At 34.1% G+C, this 20,533-nt stretch overlaps 1 protein-coding gene across 1 annotated transcript; it reads left to right on the plus strand.

Moving 5' to 3' along the window:
• LOC109342412 lies at positions 16,420 to 19,493 on the plus strand. The gene is made up of 2 exons (XM_019580401.1): positions 16,420 to 17,639; positions 17,750 to 19,493. The coding sequence occupies exons 1-2, from the start codon at positions 16,420 to 16,422 to the stop codon at positions 19,491 to 19,493; spliced, it is 2,964 nt and encodes a 987-aa protein (XP_019435946.1).

The raw sequence follows: 20,533 nt of genomic DNA on the forward strand, positions 1-20,533 counted from the left end.
ATATATATATATATATATATATAATATGAGTGATCATAAGGTGAAAATCATACCTTATAATGAACTACACGTACAAGGTCCATTAGCCAAGCCACATAAGTTCCAATTGCCCCTCCCACTATCAAGATATCCTCATCGAGAGGAATTGGAAACAACCCATCATCATCGATTGCAACATCAATCAAGACCTTCACATGATGGGGTAATATAGGTGCATTATGCAACATATCATCTATCAAGTTGTATACTTTACCAACACCCACTACTCAGCTAGATGGGATATCCATGAAAGGTTCGCAAGTACTAATGCCCTATATGGTAGTTAAAACATATAATTAGTTTATGACTATCATAAAAACATATATATAGTTAAAACATATAATTAATTTACCTCAGGAATGGGAATGAGAATGTTGTGAGGAGCATGTGTGCAACTATCGTTTATACTTGAAGGAATAGTGCCAGCAGCTTGTCATTGCCACTGAGCATCCTTCAACTTCATTGATTGTAAGAATTCATTGAACTGTTGCATGAAGTTCTCCAATTGATTTTGCATCTAATTCATTTGGGCTTTGGTTACTCGCTTTGGATGTGGTACAAATATTTGCTTGCTATCCCCAAATCCTGCATCCCGGATACGACCAGAGTACTCAGGCTGTCCTAATACCTTATTAAGTACTATCTCACTATCTGGGGTCTGTAGCTCTCCCTCCTTTTCTTTTAGGGCAACCTGACACAACAAGAAAAAATGAACATAATGTTAATTAATCACATTAATAAATAAAGTATGAAAATCAAGTTGAATTAAATGATCAATGAGCATTTACAATATAGTTTGCCACTTCTTGAACTTGTTTATTATCGGTGACACCGTCCTTGTCTTATGGGCATCCAACCATAGAACATCAAGGTCTATTGCATGTTGAACCGAGGGTGTATCGTTTTGTTCCAACTGGCAAAACGTAACCAAAGATAATATAATTAGATATAAGGATACAAAACTTAACCAATAATATACTTACAAATTAACAATACTTACATTTTCCCCTCAAATCCACTATACTTCGCTCTAGAAGATCAGTATGGACACAAAGGCTTAGATGCCCTCTTGCGGTTTTCATTACTTACTTTCTTCAAGAACAAACAACGTTAATATAAAACACATCTTCTGTTCATACAGTGACAAAATCCTTCCAATCCTCATGCTCAATGAAATTTGCATATTTGGTTGGAGGTTTGAGGTTGACATTGTCATCAGCATCTCTGATATATTTTCCATCATCAATTCTGAATTGTCGGAGAGCCTTGCCAGCAGATTTAAGGATGTAATCCTTATGCTCCTCACCAACATCAAAAGTTTACTGAAAACACAAAAATATAAAACACATAAATCTATTGCATGCATGAAAGCATATACATTGCCTGAATACACAAAAATACATATAAATTGCATGAAAGCATATACATTGCGTGAAAACACTTACACATTGTATGAAAACACATAAACATACACTTAAATAGAAACTTACTATTATTTCATTCTAGATATGCCACCCTTCGAGTATATAGGTTGCCCATTTGTGTTCCTTTCCACGGCTAGCTTCACTTCCTTGCTTCTTGCACGAATGACATTATTCATGGAAGTCATTTTACGCGGAATTCATTTATGAACAACAAGTTGCTTGTCTTGTGTAGTCAGTGTAACATCGTCATCACTATGAGAATCATGATCACCATGTTGGGAAGCCATTGATGAAAGTTTTTGAGCTGATATGAGGTTTTCTCAGTGTATGAGTTTCTCTGAGTGTGAGATTTTCTTTTTGAACAAGTTTGAGAGTGTAGAGAAAAGTGTGAATAAATTTTGGATATTTAAAAGTTGTAACAACTCAACAACGCTTATTTAAGAAATCGTAGTTGATATGACATCTTCAACAATGCTTATTTAAGAAATCGCTATTGATATGACTCCTTCAACGGTGCATCTTAAAAATGCGTTGTGGAATTGATGTCATATCAACAACGCACCCTTAAAGAAGCGTTGTTACACATCCAGGAGGTGAATCCAGGTTTTGACATCTCATAGTCATAACCTATCAACAACGTTATTTTAATCCTGTGTTGTTGAATATATGTAAATTAACAGCGCTGTCTTGAAGGTGCACTATTAAACATAACCCTCTATCCAAATTAACAACACTTTCATGAAAGTGTGTTGTTGAAGTTATATTATACGTGTTAAACATAACCGCCTATTCAAATTAACAACACTTTCTTGAATGAGCGTTGTTGAAGTAATAATATATGTGTTGTTATTGAGAATTATATGTTGTTGATTATAACAACATATAATTATTAACAATACAACACATACAAGATAAATAGTTATATTGATATATACAACACATATAAGATAAATAGTTATATTGATATATACAACACAATGAAGATTTGTTGAGTTATATTGTAGAAGAAAATAAAAAATTTCATTCTTCAAATTAAACATATATATATATTAACAAAATACAATGTTCAATTCTATCACAACAACAAAATAGAATTAACCATCCAAAAGACAAATGCAATTGTTCATGGAGTTTACACAATTAATCATCCAAAAGAAAAACAACAAAAAAGAAATTAACAATAATTATTCAGTCGAAGAAATCATCCCCTATTTGCCTAATAGAATTAAGAAATTCCACATTGCCTGAGTCATTTTCCCTTGTGGTCGTTAAGAATGGTTGGAAAAAAATAAAAAAAAATTAGAAATAGATAAATAAAGATTAAACATTCAAATCTAGTAAATTAAGCAAAATTGATATACAGATTCTATTGTAGCAATATCTTTTTTCTATTTTTTTTAACAAAACTTCTCTTTCTGCCTCAAAGCTTTGGTTTCTTTCCCCCCCATCCTATCTTCTTCTATTTGGGTGTCATGAATAATTATAAAAGGAGACAATCAATAAAACAATGTCTGATTAGACAAATACAAATACAAATAAGGAGAAAAGAAAAGGAGTACTTACTGAAACAAAACAACATTGGAAAAAAAACAAAAGGAAATAGAATAATTAGTGTGAACCACAACATATATAGATTCAAATGGAAAGAGAATCTCTACCACCGGCCTTGGCAAATGTGGAAACAAAGAAAGAGACGCATAATCTACCATTAATTTTTCGGATATGTAAACATCGTATCCAAGCAACAATGCTCATATAAGAAAGCCATGTTACTATATCATCTTCAACAACACTTCTTTAATAAAGCATTGCTTAATAGATGTAAATTGATGGCGCCACCTTAAAGGTGTGATGTTTAACAGAACTCATTCAAGCTAGTGCTAACATCACTAATGTCCAACAATGTTTTTTTAGTCATGCGTTGTTGAAGTTATATCCGCCTATCCAAATGGACAGTACTCGCTTGAATGAGCGTTATGGATGTTCTTCCTCCTCATTTTTAATAGTGTTGTTCTAACTTCTCCTACCAAGATTCTTGTATAGTGAACATAGCTTCTAATGACACTTAGCCATTTCTAACTAGGGTTTTCCCAAACCTTTTCTCTTTTACTTGGTGATATCACGCACCTAAGTGAAATGTTTATACCAGAGTCTAAATATGTATACAAAACAAGCGATTGCACCTCAATGTGCTGAATAAACACTCTTCCAGAATCTAAGAACCTTTCTACAAGTCTCACAAACTCAAAGTATAGAAATGTGAGATGCAAGGTTTCTTTACAAAAGATTTGACAATACAATTCTTGAAAATAACTTCTAAAGATTCAAGAACTTTTCTCTTTTCTCCCTTTTTTCTCCTTTTCAGAAACGGTAAGGAAAATGTTTCTTTGGATATGACAGTATATAAGCTCTCTGAAATTCATGTTTGTGTTATTATGATGCAAATGGAAAAGGTTGGGTTAATATACAGTTCTGTTTTCTGATATATTTAATCAATTAACACTCTACTTAACTGATTAACGAATCTTTAGAAAACAAGATTTCTGAAACTATAAGTATCATCAATCGATTAGCACTTAACTTAACTGATTAATGTGTTCCCAATTTTGCATAGCTTAATCGATTAATGTTGAAATAGTTTTTCTTGCTATTTATTGTGGCAAGTTTTTGATTGATTTACTTAATGATAGGTCAATTCTTTGCTCACCATCTCGACTTTGTTGGAACAAATTCCAACGCCGGTATAATGGTTTCAAGAATGTTCCTACAATCAAAAACTTCGCTTTATTGAAATTATTAACAATTTCATACCATCTCGGCTTTGTTGGAATAAATTTCAACGCCGGTATACTGGTATGGATTTAGCAATTTAACACAAGTGATAATGAGTGATATTTATTTTCTTTTTCCTTTATTAATCAAACCATTTCTTATGGAAGGTTGGTAAAGAATAAATAAATAAAGCAATAAAGTTATAATTTAAGCGTACCACTTCTTTCGAAGGGTTGGTATAAAGAATAAATAATAAAGCATTAAAAAAATGTTAGTTGCGGAAATGTAAATGACAGAAAATAAATGTTAGTTGCGGAAAGTAAATGACAGAAAGTAAAAGTTAGTAATTAGATCACTCATTATAACTGTGTATTTTTCCTTTTCACAAAGATACAATTGATGAATTAAATTGTACTTTGATTCAAGGTTTCTTTCTTTGTCAACAAATAAAATTTATAAGTTAACATTTTACTATTTTACATTTGCATCTCTTTCAATATTCAATTGTAGTATATAGGGTTATGTCGAACCACAAGGAATTGTCTAATAGACTATCATTATAAACGTGTTATATTACTAATAATGCTCAAATATCTTTGTTTGATTTTGTTTATAAAATATTAACAAGTAAATAAACATAAACAACTAATATGCATAAATTCATGAGGAGGAAATTGGTTGGAAGTATGGAATTATTTCTATACTTAATTGGTTTTGAAAACATTACAAGTTATGTGTTATACTTTCGGTTAATTCCACACATCATTTCTAAATCCTTCATCTAGTGTCCTAGAATGGTAAGATGATTTTCAAATCTTATGTTATACATTAAATAATAGTTAAGTGCCACTCGTCGGAGTAGGTTGTCACACCCTACTTCAGGCTTCATTAACTTTATTTAGCCTTAAACATAAGTTGTTTAAAATAGATGCTTGATGTGGCAAGTGAACTAAGGTGTAGGTTATACTTTTTAGTTTACTTGTCAACACTTTAAGAAGAAGCATTTTTTGGATCTTTAAATCAAGTTTTAGGTGATCAAGATAAAACCGCATTAAAAACTTCATAAAAAATCAAAACTTAACCAAAAGTAATAACTTGAAATGAATTGAATTCAAAAGATGATAAATTTAAGAAAAGAAATTACACCATAATCCAAGTCAATTTGTAGGAGCATGAGCCATCTATCCAAGGATGAGATGCTTTTTGGACCGAAATGAGATTTTAAAATTATGTTTTCATATCTCATTTGCCATCTCCTTTCTCTTCTTGAATTAAGAAAAAAACTAAAAACTAAACTTACCTAAACTACTTTGGAGTAGAAATTCTCCAAGAAAATTACAAGAAGAAGAGAATAATTCGGTTTAGAGAGAGTATGAGGAATCGAAATGTATGTGAGAATGTGAATTTTTTCCTTTGAGGTGCCTCCTATTTATAGGAGTTTCTGCCAACTACCATGCTCCTATCTTCCACCACCAAGCTGCTGACCAAGCCCTTCAGCATGGGTTTGGTCATTTGGCCAAGCAACATAGTCACTTGCTTGGGGTTGACTCACCCAAGCTAGTTGTGAACTACCTTTGAAAATGCTATGAAGGCTACTTGAAGTGAGTTCATGCATGATGTCGCAGTTGCTTGGTGGCTAAGTCAACTTAACCAAGTTGTTGGGTGCAAACTGACAGGTGCTTATATGACACCGCTAAGCTGCCTGCTTGAGCAGCTCTGACCGTGCTGATGGTGATGTGGCTTGGTGCTTGCTGATCTGGTTAGGTGTGTGGTTCCAAGCTGGGGGATCTAGGTGCTCTGCTAAGCTGTCTGCTTGAGCAGGTTGGCTTGTTCTAGGCTAGTATTCCGACCGTGCCAGGTTGGGTTTGACCGTGCTAAGTTGGTGTACATGCCAGCTAGGCGTGGGCTTGGTCCAAGCTAAGCTGCTCCATGAGCAGCTTCAAGTTGACTCCATATTTTTCCACATAGGCCAAGTCTTGCGGAGTTATGCTTAAGGCTAAGCAAATAGCTTGCCACGTCAAGCTTAAGCATGTCATTTGTGGATCATTTTGCCCTATTTTAAGCATTTTGTTTGTATTTGACTAATGCTTCTCTTTTCCACCTAAATCCTAAAAAATATAATAAAAAGGAAATATACAAGCATATATACAAAATTGTGATATTTTATCTAAAAGGTGTACGAAATTTGGGCATTTTTGGCACTTATCAACTCCCCCAACTTAAGACTTTGTTTGTCCTCAAACAAATGTTAAAGCACATTCGAAATCAAAATTTTGGCTAATTCTTAAGATATGATTGTCATGATTGCAAATTTGTTTAAGCATGATCAAAAAATGTTTTCAATGAGATTTTTCATGAGTTGTGAATTTTTTTACACATAATGCTTCAAACATGAAATGTATGCTTTTGTTCATTAAAAATGTGCAACAATTTACCTAGGAAAATATTTTTTTAATCAAAAAGTGTTTTTTCACACAAGTTCAAAATTGGAACATTAAAGGGGTAAGTGTTTGACTCAATTTTTCAACCATTTGATTGTATTAATTTGAACTTGTTTTCTGTCTCACTTATTCTCTTAAATTGCATAATCAATCAAGGATCACTAAGGTCTTGTTTTCGGTTTTAATGAGGCTTGGTCTAGATAATCATGGTTTTTTAGATAATGAGTTTAAGTTTAAGTAAAAAGAGAACATTTTGTAAAATTTTGTCAATGAAGCATTTCACTCTACTTTTTCCGATAATTTTCTTTCCCTACCTCTTAGCTTTTGAATCTTGACTTCTTTTTGACTTTTCTTTGTATTTCTCAATCTCGTTTTGTTTTTCACTTTCTGTTACAATTTTTTTTTCTTTTTGTAAAGAGATTGAGAACAAAATTTATTTTTCTTTTTAAGAAGCTTAGGAGCCAAGTCCACCAATTTCTCCCTCCAACTTGATTCTTTCAAACACCCTTTTCAAAAATTCATGTTCTCTTTGAATTTCGGTTTTATGTGGTAATTTGAAAAAAAATTGTATTACTTTGTTTTGCTCAAAGGGGCTTATCAAAGGATAATCCTAATTTTTTGTTAGACTTTTTGGCCATTTGGTACAACTAAAGAAATAACAGGCCTTGATCACTTCCTATCAATTTTATGCAATTAAGAGATTTTAAAGACTCAAACAAGTTTAATTAGACAAATTAAATGGTGATTTAAGTTTGATCCTCACGTATTTGGCTCACTCCCTCACTTGGTTTGGATTTACACTTCTTGATTTAAAAACTGTTTGCAAAGATTATGTTACACAAATTTAAATTCTATTTGCAAAAAATTTCAAATTATGACATTATGTGATGTTTTCACAAAAAGTTTAGCACATATCTCATTTTTCTCAATAAAAACTTAAGTCAAGATATGCTTAGCAATTTATAATCATGAAATCATGCCACAACCTTTTTCATTTAGCCACTTTGATTTCAGTTTTGAGTTTTTTTTTTAATTTAGGGACAGCCAAATTACTTTTTAATTAACTATAAAATCTTATATACACTATTAGCTTTCTTTAAAAAATTTCATATGCATTAAACCATGTTCCCCCACTTTAAATTATGGCTTGTCCTCAAGCCAATGGAAAAATTGGTTTTAAGGAGATGTTTGATGCATATGAATTTCTTTTAAAGACAAATAGCATATTACTAAATATAAACTTAATAAAACATAAAACATAACATAAATTAAAAACATAGTAACAACTTAAAACATAGTAAGAACATTAAAACGTAATACCAAATATTCAAAAAGAAAGATAATTAACTTAGAAATGCATGTAAGGAAAAAGAGAAAACCAGAAAGAGTTTTCTCAATCTTCATCTTCCTCCTCACTTGTGTCTTATGATCTTCCCTCGGGCCACTTTGTGCTTGCAACAAATTCCTCATAGGATCCTCCTTTGAAGTTGGATCTTTTTCCAAAGATGTTATGCAACTTCTTGTAGATCCATTTGATGCCTCGATATGAGACCTTTTGTTGTAGGTTTTGAATATGTTGCTCTTGTATGATGGCGTCTAGCTTAGACATCATTGTCCTCCCATGAGTAATTTGTTGATCTTGGACCAAATTACCAAAAAACTTTCCTAAGCTCAACTCGAGCTTGTGAGATGCTTTTCTCTTTGTAGTAAGTGCTTACATTTGATGAATTGATTTCAGTCTTCAAGGTCGTAACCTCCTTGCAAGGTCCAGGTACTAGTTGATACTTGCAAAGGTTAGTGATCAATGAAGGTGAAATCATTGAAAGAACTCCCGTTGTGATGCAATCATTAATAGCATCAGATATGATTGCAACAATGTCAATGGAGTCTTTATCATATATAGAACTGATGAGTTTTGCCTTGGGGATTGGAAAATCAGGGTCATGTGAGGAAGGCCATATGTTGGATAACACAAAAATGGCCCAAATTTGTGACATTTGGGTCATACAAAATCTGAAGATTGGCCCACTTTGGTTGAGCTCCAAGCCTTCCAAACATAGCATTTTTCTAACATAAGCTTCATCATGTCCTTCACCTTCCCCTAAATAGGCAACACTTAACTTCAATTGATAAGTGCACAAGTCATGATCATTTGTTGATGATGGATTCCATGGGTTGCCCAAGTAATAATTTATCATGTACTTGTCATAAAAAACTTGGGTCCCATTCACCCATGTATACTGATTCATCCTTGCCTCACTTGAAATAATGGAGTTGTCATAAAATTGCTTCACTATGTCCAATGAGAACATATTTTAGGGTTGAGCAAGCTTTTGCCAACCGTACCTCTCCACTATGAAAGTGAAGTCTCCAAACTCATCTTCATCCAAGTTGCCAATCTTTTCCATATTGCTTGCACTTTTTAGAGTTATTTCCTTGTATTTTTTCTTGGCATCCTTGGAAGCAAATTTGGTGCTATTCTCTTCATTAGTGGCTTCATTTCCTCTTCTTGATGAACTCCTACAAAAAATTTCAATTCGAACAAAATATTTTTCCAAATCAAGATTGGAATTTGTTTAGAGCATGTATTTTGGTTTTTTTTCATTTTTGCTTCAAATTTGTTACTTTGAGAATATTCATGGTCGAATTCCTTAAGGTCAAAGTAAACAAAACAAAAAAAATTGTTGTCTCATTCAAAAGTGCACAAGGTAAAAAAAAAAGTAGTCAAGTTTGACTAATTAATGATATTTCTATTGTTGGTGGTTTTTGAACAAGTGTCATGCCAATTTTTACTTATAATGTTCAGCCAACATGAGTTTTCAAAGTGTTGATTTTTGAAATTTTTTGTAAAGAAATTCATAATTTTGAATTTGTACTCATGTTTCCAACATATCTCATTCTTTTTGGTTGAATCATTTTGAAAATGTTTCACTTTCACCAAAACAACCCCTCTTTTCAAACAATCCATTTTCACAAAAGTTTTGAAAGGCATGTTGGTCTAAAGATATGTGGTTCAATCAAAAACACTATGATAGAAAGTTTCAAAAATTATTTTTCAAGTTCTCATGATCTAGATTTCTATCATATGGGATGTGTCAAAGAATTTTTCATCATTTTAATCATGAACAAACACATCTATTCAAGTTTAAACATAATTAATAAGCATATACACCTCTCAACAAAATTGTAACGTTTTGAAACTTTTTGTGTTGGGTTTTCTAAAAAATTATTTTCATGTGTTTCTAAAAACATATTCCCAAACAAAAGGCTTCAAAAAGTAAGAAATAGATAATGAAAAGTAAAGAGAAAGAAGAAACTTACATGATGGTGAAAAACTTGGAGAAGAACTTGAGAGAGTTTTTAGGAAATTTGAAAGCTTTAAAATCAGAACATTGAGGGGTTTAAAAAGAGTGAGAATCTTTGGTCAAAAGTTTGATTTTTTTCAAGAGATATGAGGATAAGAGAGAATCCTCTTTTGAGGGGATTTTGTCCGCTAGACCACATGGCTAGTGTCAGTCCTGCACTGAGAGCATGGTTACCCACACTGGGCAGTGGATCTTTTTTCAAGGATTGGCCGATTTTGGTTGAGCCATGGCCATGACTTGGCCTTGGTTTGGGCCCTTTTTGAGTTTTTATAAAATTTTGACTTGGCCCAATAACCCATTCTTGAATTTTTATATTTTCCCACACTTTTTGAAAATTTTCTGAATTATTTTCCTAAAACTCAAAGACTTTTAAAAAAGAAAGAAAATTAATTTTACTTTGAGTATAAAAATTGTTCTTCTTTTTGTCATATAAAAAAATTAACATAATAAATAGAAGAAAAAGAAGAAGGAAAAACATAGTATATATATTGAAAATGCACTAGGTTACCTCCTATCAAGCGCTCTTTTAACGTTATTAGCTTGATGCATGTTACCTACAAAATTAGAATTCACCATCTTCTTTCTACTGCTCAGTTGAGCTTGGCTCACCCCTTAGGACAACATTACAGTGCTCTGTCGGATTAATTTTTGTATTAGCTCAAAATGTGATTTTTTGATTTTCAGCTAGTTGTTTGGCCAACTGCCTGATTTGAATTTCCATATTCCACAGAGATGCATCAGTGTTCTTCTGATTTGGCATCGTCATTTGCATGAACTGATTTAATGTGTCCTTCAGTTTAATATTTTTTCTTGTGTTGGGTGTTGGTACTGATTGTTCCTTGGGTAGAATTGTGATGGTGGTTTTTGAGGATTATCTTGTCTCTAAGGCTGATTTCTCTGAAATTGATTATTACCCTTGAGTATAATTATTTTGAAAGTTCTGCCTTGAAGGATTACCCATAAAGTGGACCTCCTCATTCTGACAATGACTCGCCTCAGGATGGTTAGCACAATGCTCACACCTATAAACTGGCTTCTTTGAAGATTCTCGTATCTATCGAGGTAAATCATTAAGCTTTTGGGTCACTTCATCAAGCTGTTATTGAAGCGGTTTATGTTGAGCCAACATTGAATCGGTTGAGCTCAATTCAAGGATTCCACCTCTCCTCGGTAGTGGTCCTCTTTGGTGCTGAATCTTCTGGTCATTCATGGCCATGGATTCAATTATATCTATGGCTTCTTGCGGTGGTTTAGTCAAAAGTTGTCTGCCAGCCGTAGCATTCAGAATCCATTTGTGCTGTTGTTGCAAACCATTGATGAAGATGTGGATTTGAGTTTGCACATCAAATCCATGATTTGAGCACTTTCTCAGCATAGATTTGAATCTATCCCAAGATTCGCAAAGATTTTCCCTAGCAGCTTGAACAAAACTGGGAATTGTTGTTTTCAAATCCATAAACTTTCCTTGCGGAAAGTATCTACTCATAAATTTCTCCTCCACCAGATTCCAATCATTCTGAATGTGTGGAGACAGATCTAGAAACCATTTCTTAGGTTTCCCTATCAGAGTTAAGGGGAAAAGCCTCAAAAAAGTGGTTTCCTCTTCTGTTTCTGAGACACCAGCAATACCAACCAACTCATAAAATTTTGTGAGATGGTTGTATAGATCTTCATGCTCTTGACCGACAAATAGATTGGCTTACATTAGCTGTACCAATCCATATTTCATTTCCGGAGTCTTTTGGGTACAAGTTGTCTCCCAATTCTTATCATGTTCCTTGGCGTAAAATTAACAAATCCACCAGTGTTTGGCTGGTTTTCTGCCCTTGATCCTTCAGTGGTTTGCTGATTATTGGATATTGATTCTGAATTTTTCTTAGCTTTCCTTTGGGCTTTCTTTTTCTTTTGTAGAGTTTTTTCAAGTTTTGGATCAAAAGAAAATTGAACCTGTTTTTTCTTGCAATGCATGCACCAAAGGAAATGTTTCTATTTTTTTCAGAAGAAAGTTAATGATTAAGAGTAAACAATATTTATAATTTACATTGTTTGTACAATTTCAAATTAATTTGTACAAATATGAAGAAAAAGTTTTTTGTACGAGATTATTAATAATATAGCGTAATAAATAATCAATTCTATTATTTAGCAATTCCCCGACAGCGGCGTTAATTTGTTGAAATTGTTTTTCTTGTTATTTATTGAGGCTAGTTTATGATTGATTTATTTAATGACAGGTCGATTCTTTTCTCGCCATTTCGGCTTTGTTGGAACAAATTCCAACATCGGTACAATGGTTTCAAGAATGTTCTTTTAATAAAAAACATAGTTTTATTGAATTATTAACAATTTCATACCATCTCGGCTTTGTTGGAATAAATTTCAACGCCGGTATAATGGTATGGATTTAGGAATTTAACACAAGTGATAATGAGTGATATTTATTTTCTTTTTCCTTTATTAATCAAACTACTTCCTTATGGAAGATTGGTAAAGAATAAATAAATAAATAAAAAAGTAAAGTTATAATTTAACCGTACTACTTCTTTCGAAGGGTTGGTATAAAGACTAAATAAGAAAGCAATAAATAAATGTTAGTTGCGGAAATGTAAATTACAGAAAATAAATGTTAGTTGCGGAAAGTAATTGACAGAAAGTAAAAGTTAGTAGTTAGATCATTCATTATAACTGTATATTTTTCCTATTCACAAAGATACAATTTATAAATTAAATTGTACTTTGATTTAAGGTTTCTTTCTTTGTCAAAAAATATAATTCCACTTTACTATTTTACAATTTACACATCTTTCAAGATTCAATTGTAATATAGTATAAGGTTATGTCGAACCACAAGGAATTGCCTAATAGAATATTATTATAAACATGTTATATTACTAATAATGTTTAAATATTTTTTTTTTATTTTGTTTATGAAATATTAACAAGTAAATAAACATAAACAACTAATATGCACAAATTCTTGAGGACGAAATTGGTTGGAAGTATGAGATTATTTCTATACTTAATTGATTTTGAAAACATTACAAGTTATGTGTTATACTTTTGGTTAATTCCACATATCATTTCTAATTCCTTCATCTAGTTTCCTAGAATGATAAGATGATTTTCAAACCTTATGTAATACACTAAATAATAGTTAAGTGTCACTCGTCGGAGTAGGTTGTCACACCCTACTTCAGGCTCCATTACTTTATTTAGCCTTGAACATAAGTTGCTTAAAATAGATGCTTGATATGACAAGTGAACTAAGGTGTAGATTATACTTTTTAGTTCGCTTGTCAACACTTTAAGAAGAAGCATTTTTGAATCTTTAAATCAAGTTTTAGGTGATCAAGCTAAACCGCATTAAAAACTTCATAAAGAATCAAAACTTAACCAAAAGTAATAACATGAAATGAATTGAATTCAAAAGATGATAAATTAAAGTGAAGAAATTACACCATAATCCAAGTGAATTTATAGGATCATGAGCCATCTATCCAAGGATGAGATGTTTTTGGACCGAAATGAGATTACAAAATTATGTTTTTGTATCTCATTTGCCATCTCCTTTCTCCTCTTGAATTAGGAAAAAACTAAAAAATAAAGTTACCTAAACTACTCTGGAGTAGAAATTCTCCAAGAAAATTACAAGAAGAAGAGAAGAATTCGGTTTAGAGAGAGTATGAGGAATGGAAGAGTATGTGAGAATGTGAATTTTTTTCCCTTTCAGGAGCCTCCTATTTGTAGAAGTTTATGCCCACCGCCAAGCTGTTGACCAAACCCTTCAGCATGGGTTTGGCCACTTGGCCAAATAGCTTAGTCACCTGCTTGGGGCTGACTCACCCAAGCTTGTTGTGAGCTATTGACCCATCTATTGCTAGCTGCCTCTGAAAAGCCTATGGAGGCTACTTGGAGTGAGATCATAAATGATGTGACGATTGCTTGGTGGCTAAGTAAACTTGACCAAGTTGCTGGGTGAAAACCGTCAGGCGCTTATATGGGATCGCTAAGCTGCCTGCTTGAGCAGCTTTGATTGTGTTGATGGTGTTGTGGCCTGGTGCTTGCTGATCTGGTTAGGTGTGTGGTTCCAAGCTGGGTGGTCCAGGTGCTCTGCTAAGCTATCTGCTTGAGCAGGTTAGCTTGTGTCAGGCTTGTGTTCTGACCGTGCCAGGTTGGGTATGACCATGCTAAGTTGATGTTCAGGTCAGCTAGGCATGAGCTTGGTCTAAGCTAAGCTGCTTAGTGAGCAGCTTCAAGTTGACTCCATACTTTTTACATAGGCCAAGTCTTGTTGAGTCATGCTTAAGGCTAAGCACATAGCTTGCCACATCAAGCTTAAGAATGTCATTCGTGGGTCATTTTGGCTTATTTTAAGCATTTTGTTTGTATTTGATTAATTCTTCTTTTTTCCACCTAAATCCTACAAAATATAATAAAAAAGAAATATAAAAGCATATATACAAGATTGTGATATTTTATCTAAAAAATGTTGAATTAAGTTGGTTTTCTGAATTTTACCAAGGATAAATGCCATAAAAAATGTATGAAATTTAGGCATTTTTGGTACTTATCAATTTACTAAACCTTATTCAATTAATGATTTTCTTGAAAAATATACTTCAATGTAATATGATTCTACAACATGATTTGTTAAAGTGTGAATCATGATTTTGAATGATGTTTGATTTAAAATATTGTTTAATGAATCAAAATCATATGATCATGTATTTATGCATGTGCATTTAAATTATGTACATATGTATGTAAGTCTCATTTGAATTATTATCAATTTTAGGTTGTGAGACTTCCATTAAGGTTCATGTAGCTTAGACTCGACCCAATCAAACATCTTAAGACCAAGAAAATATTAAAAAAAAACAATTAGCATCTAGATCTTCTTGAATGCTTGAGCTTGAGTGAACTTGAGCCATGACTTTGACTTTGTTGATTGTTGATTTTTCCATAACTTCAAGATTGTCTTTAAACTTGTCTACAAACTTTGTCTACAACTTTATCTACAACTTTACCTTCACCAAAATCCATGTGATGCATGCTTGCATATCCGTTCTACTCATTGATGCATGCTTGCGTTTACAAATATGTTTCAAGATATTATGAATATTGAATACTAGAATTAACAAAGAAGATACAACATTAATCTACACCTTCTTATCCATATTGAGAGAATGAAGAGGCAGTACAACAATCGTTCACCACTTTTCTACTCGAATAGGATAGAAATATAAGACTAGAGTCGACACAACTTCCCTAACCTTAGAATATTAAGAGTTTCTTTTGCATGTTCTATACTAAAGTTGAGAAAGAAGATACAACATTGGTCTATACTACATTATCCATATTAAGAGAAAGAAGAGGGAGTACGATAAACATTCACTACTTTTCTACTCGAATAAGATAAGACTTGACTCAACATTGCTTCCTTAACTCTAGAATCATAAGATTTATGCATGTTTTTCTATACTAAAGTTAAGAAAAAAGATACAACATTAACATAAATTGACTTATCCATATGGAGATAAAGAAGAGACAATATAATAATTACTCACCACTTTTCTACTCAAATAGGACATAAATATAATACTCAAGTTGATATTGTTTCCCCAACCCTAGAATCTTAAGAGTTTCTTATGTTGTTAGAGGAACTAATTCCAAAGGGACTTCTCACGTAAATAATAATAACTAAGGCCTCTTGAAAATAGTACCCGGCGGAATTCAAACAAACTTTATTTATTAAATGTCCGGATAACTATCACAACTATTAATTATTATAACGTTTTTTTATATTTACAAGAATAAATAATGAAATTTAATAAATTTGTAATATACATGGAAATATACCCACCTTATATACTTTTTTATTATTCGGGTAAGAATTTTAAAGATAAAAGATGCACTAACACAAACATTCACACTTTTCTATTTGAATGTAAAGGAAAGTACAATTCTAGACGTTCTCTAATCCATCAAAACTTTTAGAAGATCAATTATTTAGACTTTTATTTTTATAAAACGGATTAATAATATAGTAACATTATCGCGAGTATACATAATTACTATTTTTATCATTGTTAGAGGATAATGCTAACTATTGTAAGAATATATTTTTATTAATGTGTGCTGAAAGAATATTTTGACATCTAAATTCATCAACGTAATAATATTAGGACATTTAAGTCTGAAAATGCGAATAGGTCTAGATGGTTTGATTGGCTTAAAAAGCCTTGGTCGATTGTCCATGAATGTGTGATTATGCAAGAAGGATTCATCGTTGAATGCCTAATTGTTTAGGAATAGCTATGAGATTTCCTCCAACTTCATTGGAAGGTCCTCCAACTTTCTTGGATCTGATACAACATCATGGCAACAAATTTTATTCCCTGGTCCTTCTTAGATGTGCAATCCACGGTGAGGCAAGAAGAACAAACTAAGGTACCTCCCTCCAGGAAAACCTTTGCACAAGCTCTAGGCCAAACTTGTGACATAAATACCTCCCAACTCCCACAACCATGTATTAAGGGAGATGCAGTGGCCATTAAAATCCCTGAAGCTGAATATCAAGCAGGATTGAATAGATGCAAAACACATCTTCATGGACGGATTGTCCTTTCTAAAGGGGATTCACCTATGAAGTTTCTAGATCTGAAAGCCAAGCTTTGTGCAATGTGGAACATGATAGGTAAGTGGAATATGCTCTCTCTAGGGAAGGGGTTTTATGAATTTTCATTCTCCTCCTTGGAGGATATGAGAACAGTTTGCTCCACTGGAACTTGGAGTCTCAAACCAGGAATTCTGAGGTTATTCTTATGGACCCCAGACTTCAATCCAAATCTTCAAAAGCAAACTCATTCTCAATCGTGGATCAGGATCCTTGGCTTGCCCCAAGAATATTGGAGCCCAAGAATATTATTTTCCATAGCTGGAGGCATTGGCACTCCAATATCCTTGGATAGTGCAACGAGCAACAGAACTTTTGGTCATTATGCCAAAGTGTTAGTAGAAATTAATCTGCTAGGGGACCTTCCAGAACAAATACTGGTTGAAAGGGAAGGATTTGCATTCTTCGTTGGTATAGAGTATGAAAACCTTCCTGGAATCTGCACAGGTTGTAATGCAATTGGCCATACAGTGTCCCAATGTCGGAAAATAGGCAAGAAACCTGTTAATGAGGAACCAGCATTGCCAAAGGATAAAAGTCATATGGCCAAGAATCAAGCAGAGGAGGCTCCAAGATATAGAGCCAAAAAGAATCCCCTGCCTGATACTGTCCCACACTTGGTAGAGGTCCAAGCTACCAACAATGTCACTGAATCCAGACAGATAAATGACTTAGTCATTAATTTGGAGTTAGACAGAGAAGAAGGAAACTTGCCTGAGTTGGAAAATTTGGCACTCAACAATGCAATAGGGGAGGTGGAGTCTGATTATGATGATCTACCTAATGAAAATGTCATTGTCCAAGAGACTTCAGACATGAATAACAAGGCTGCCTATGAGGATATGAGGATAGTGGGAAGACTATGGGGTGATGATAATGACTCTATAGAGGGAGAAGAAGATTTCCAAGCAGTTCTAAGCAAGTCTCAAAAGAAGAAGCTAAGGAAGAGCACCAAATCTATGAGGATCCATAATACCCGAAGGGGTGCCTACCTAAACATTGCTCAATGAAAACCCTGTTTTGGAATTGCAGGGGTTTTGGTAACCAGAAAACTAAAATTTATCTCAAGAATCTTTGCTTGTCTAATAAGCCTGATTTTGTTATGATTGCTGAGCCTAAAATCCCTAATCTAAGGGTCTCAGACAGGTACTGGAAAGAATTAAACCTTATGCTTTTGGTGGTGAATGATAGAGGTGAGGATCTCCCCTCTTTATGGGTCCTATGCAACCCTGACTTAGCTCCTTCAGTGTTAGTAAAGGCTGATCAGCATATTGCTCTTTCTATGTTGGTCAACAATAAGATCATTTACATTTGTGCAATTTATGCTCAAACTAACCACATCCTTCGTAGATCTCTTTGGTTTCATGTTCAAAAGCTCATAGCTGACTTACCTGGGCCTTGGTGCTGTATAGGGGACTTCAATGTGGTCCTTGGTGCTCATGAGTGTAGGAGTCTGAGATTACCAGCTAGGACTCCTTGTGCTGAATTTCAGGCTTTCATTGATCATGCTGGGCTCATGTCCCTTCCAACCTCAGGGGCTCAATATACCTGGTCTAACAGAAGAATTGGTAGTGCATCCACTGAGAAGAGACTTGATAGAGCTTTGATAAATGAGGATTGGTTAAATTCCTTCAACAATACAACTTGTAGCACTCTGCCCAGACTTGTTTCTGATCACCACTCCAATTATCAGGTGCAGCCTAGGCAATCTTCCTTTAAATTTCATAAAATGTGGCTGCTTAACTCTGACTGCAGAAGATTAGTTGCTGAGGTTTGGGGAATTCAGGTCCTGGGTTGCCCAATGTATGTCCTATCTCAAAAACTCAGGAATCTGAAAAAAGAGCTCATAATTTGGAATCAAAATGTTTTTGGCAATATTCACCAAATAGTCAACTCTGCTAAGGCCAATGTGGATGCTATTCAGGATTCTATCAATGATCATGGTCCAGACTCCAATCTTTTGGAGCAGGAAAACTTGGCTCAATCTGAGTTATTGCTTGCTCTTGAGGTGGAGGAAGCTTTCTGGAAGGAAAAAGCTAAGATCAATTGGCACTCTATGGGTGATAGAAACACCAGTTTCTTTCACAGAATAACCAAGATCAGACAGGGCACCAAATCTCTATCTATGCTGAAGAATGGTGACTCTATTTTAACTTCTAAAGATGATATAGAAAACCATGTGCTTGACTACTACACCAATCTGTTTGCCTCTCATAATAGCACAGTTCCAAACTCTCTCATTCAAGAGGTAATTCCTAGGCTGGTAACTGACTCTGATAATTCAATGCTAACTTCTATGCCTTCTTTAGCTGAAATCAAAAGTGCAGTGTTTGCTCTTAATGAGGAGGGTGCCCCTGGTCCAGATGGGTTTTCTGGTTGCTTCTATCAGAATTTCTGGGATATAATCAACATTGAGGTGTGCAATGCTGTTATGCAGTTCTTCAAGCACAGTTGGCTGATGCCAAACATCAACTCCAACTCTGTCATCCTTATCCCTAAAACTCATGGTGCTGATAGAATTGAGGATTACAGGCCTATTGCTCTTGCTAACTTTCAATTCAAAATCATCACCAAAGTTTTAGCTGATAGATTAGCTGATATTGCTCCAAGAATCATTTCTAACCAGCAAAGAGGCTTCATTAAGGAAAGACAGATAAAGGATTGCATATGCCTTACTTCTGAAGCAATCAATATGCTGGACCACAAGGCTTTTGGGAGTAGCAATCAATATGCTGGACCAAAAGGCTTTTGGGAGCAATTTAGCTATCAAACTTGACATCAAGAAGGCTTTTGACACAATTGAATGGACATTCCTCCTTGACACTCTTCAAGCTTTTGGCTTTAACTCAAAATTTATCCACTGGACAAGGGTAATTCTTAATTCTGCTAAGCTCTCAATAAATGTAAATGGCAATAATGTGGGCTTTTTCAGTTGTACTAGGGGGGTGAGACAAGGTGACCCTCTGTCCCCCTTACTTTTTTGTCTTGCTGAGGATGTTCTCAGCAGGGGAATTACAAAGTTGGCTACAGAGAAGAAAATTAGCACAATCTCGGGTCCTAATAGAATGCAATCTCCCTCTCATGTCCTTTATGCTGATGACATCCTAATCTTTTGTAAAGGGATTACCAAGGAGCTTATTTGCCTTAGGAAGCTTGTGAAGGATTATGCTCAAGCCTCGGGTCAACAAGTGAACATCCAAAAAAGCAGATTCTATATCATAAATGCTACTCCTAGGAAGATTTATTCTTTGTCCTCTATCTTAGGCTTTGCTAAGGGCTCATTGCCTTTTAACTACCTAGGAGTTCCTTTGTTCAAAGGTAAGCCCAGGAGACTTCACCTTCAACCAATTGCTGACAGAATTCTGGCTAAGTTGGCTACTTGGAAAGGATCATCTCTTTCTTTAATGAGAAGAGTTGAATTGGTTAAATCTGTCATTCACAGCATGATTGTTTATAGCTTCCTCATATACAAATGGCCTGCTGGTTTACTTGATTTTGTAGACAAAGGAATTAGGAATTTCATCTGGTCAGGGGACATTAGCAAGAAGAAAATTGTAACAGTGGCTTGGAGGATAGTTTGCACCCCTGTAAATGAAGGAGGGTTAGGGCTGAGATCTCTTAAGCTTCTGAACAGAGCAGCCCTGCTTAGCCTGACTTGGAAAATGAGGTGTGATAACCAGCATTGGGCAGTCTTCTATAGAGGGATTATGCTCAAGCCTCGGGTCAACAAGTGAACATCCAAAAAAGCAGATTCTATATCATAAATGCTACTCCTAGGAAGATTTATTCTTTGTCCTCTATCTTAGGCTTTGCTAA

The sequence above is a fragment of the Lupinus angustifolius genome, chromosome LG03 (genome assembly GCF_001865875.1).
Source record: "Lupinus angustifolius cultivar Tanjil chromosome LG03, LupAngTanjil_v1.0, whole genome shotgun sequence".
Lineage (NCBI taxonomy): Eukaryota > Viridiplantae > Streptophyta > Magnoliopsida > Fabales > Fabaceae > Lupinus > Lupinus angustifolius.

Excerpts from the sequence above, each read along its gene's own strand:
- LOC109342412 (XM_019580401.1), top strand. The coding sequence starts at position 16,420 with ATGGCAACAAATTTTATTCCCTGGTCCTTCTTAGATGTGCAATCCACG. Across the intron at positions 17,640-17,749 it reads TTCCAAGCAGTTCTAAGCAA|GGGTTTTGGTAACCAGAAAA; the intron begins GTCTCAAAAGAA and ends TTGGAATTGCAG.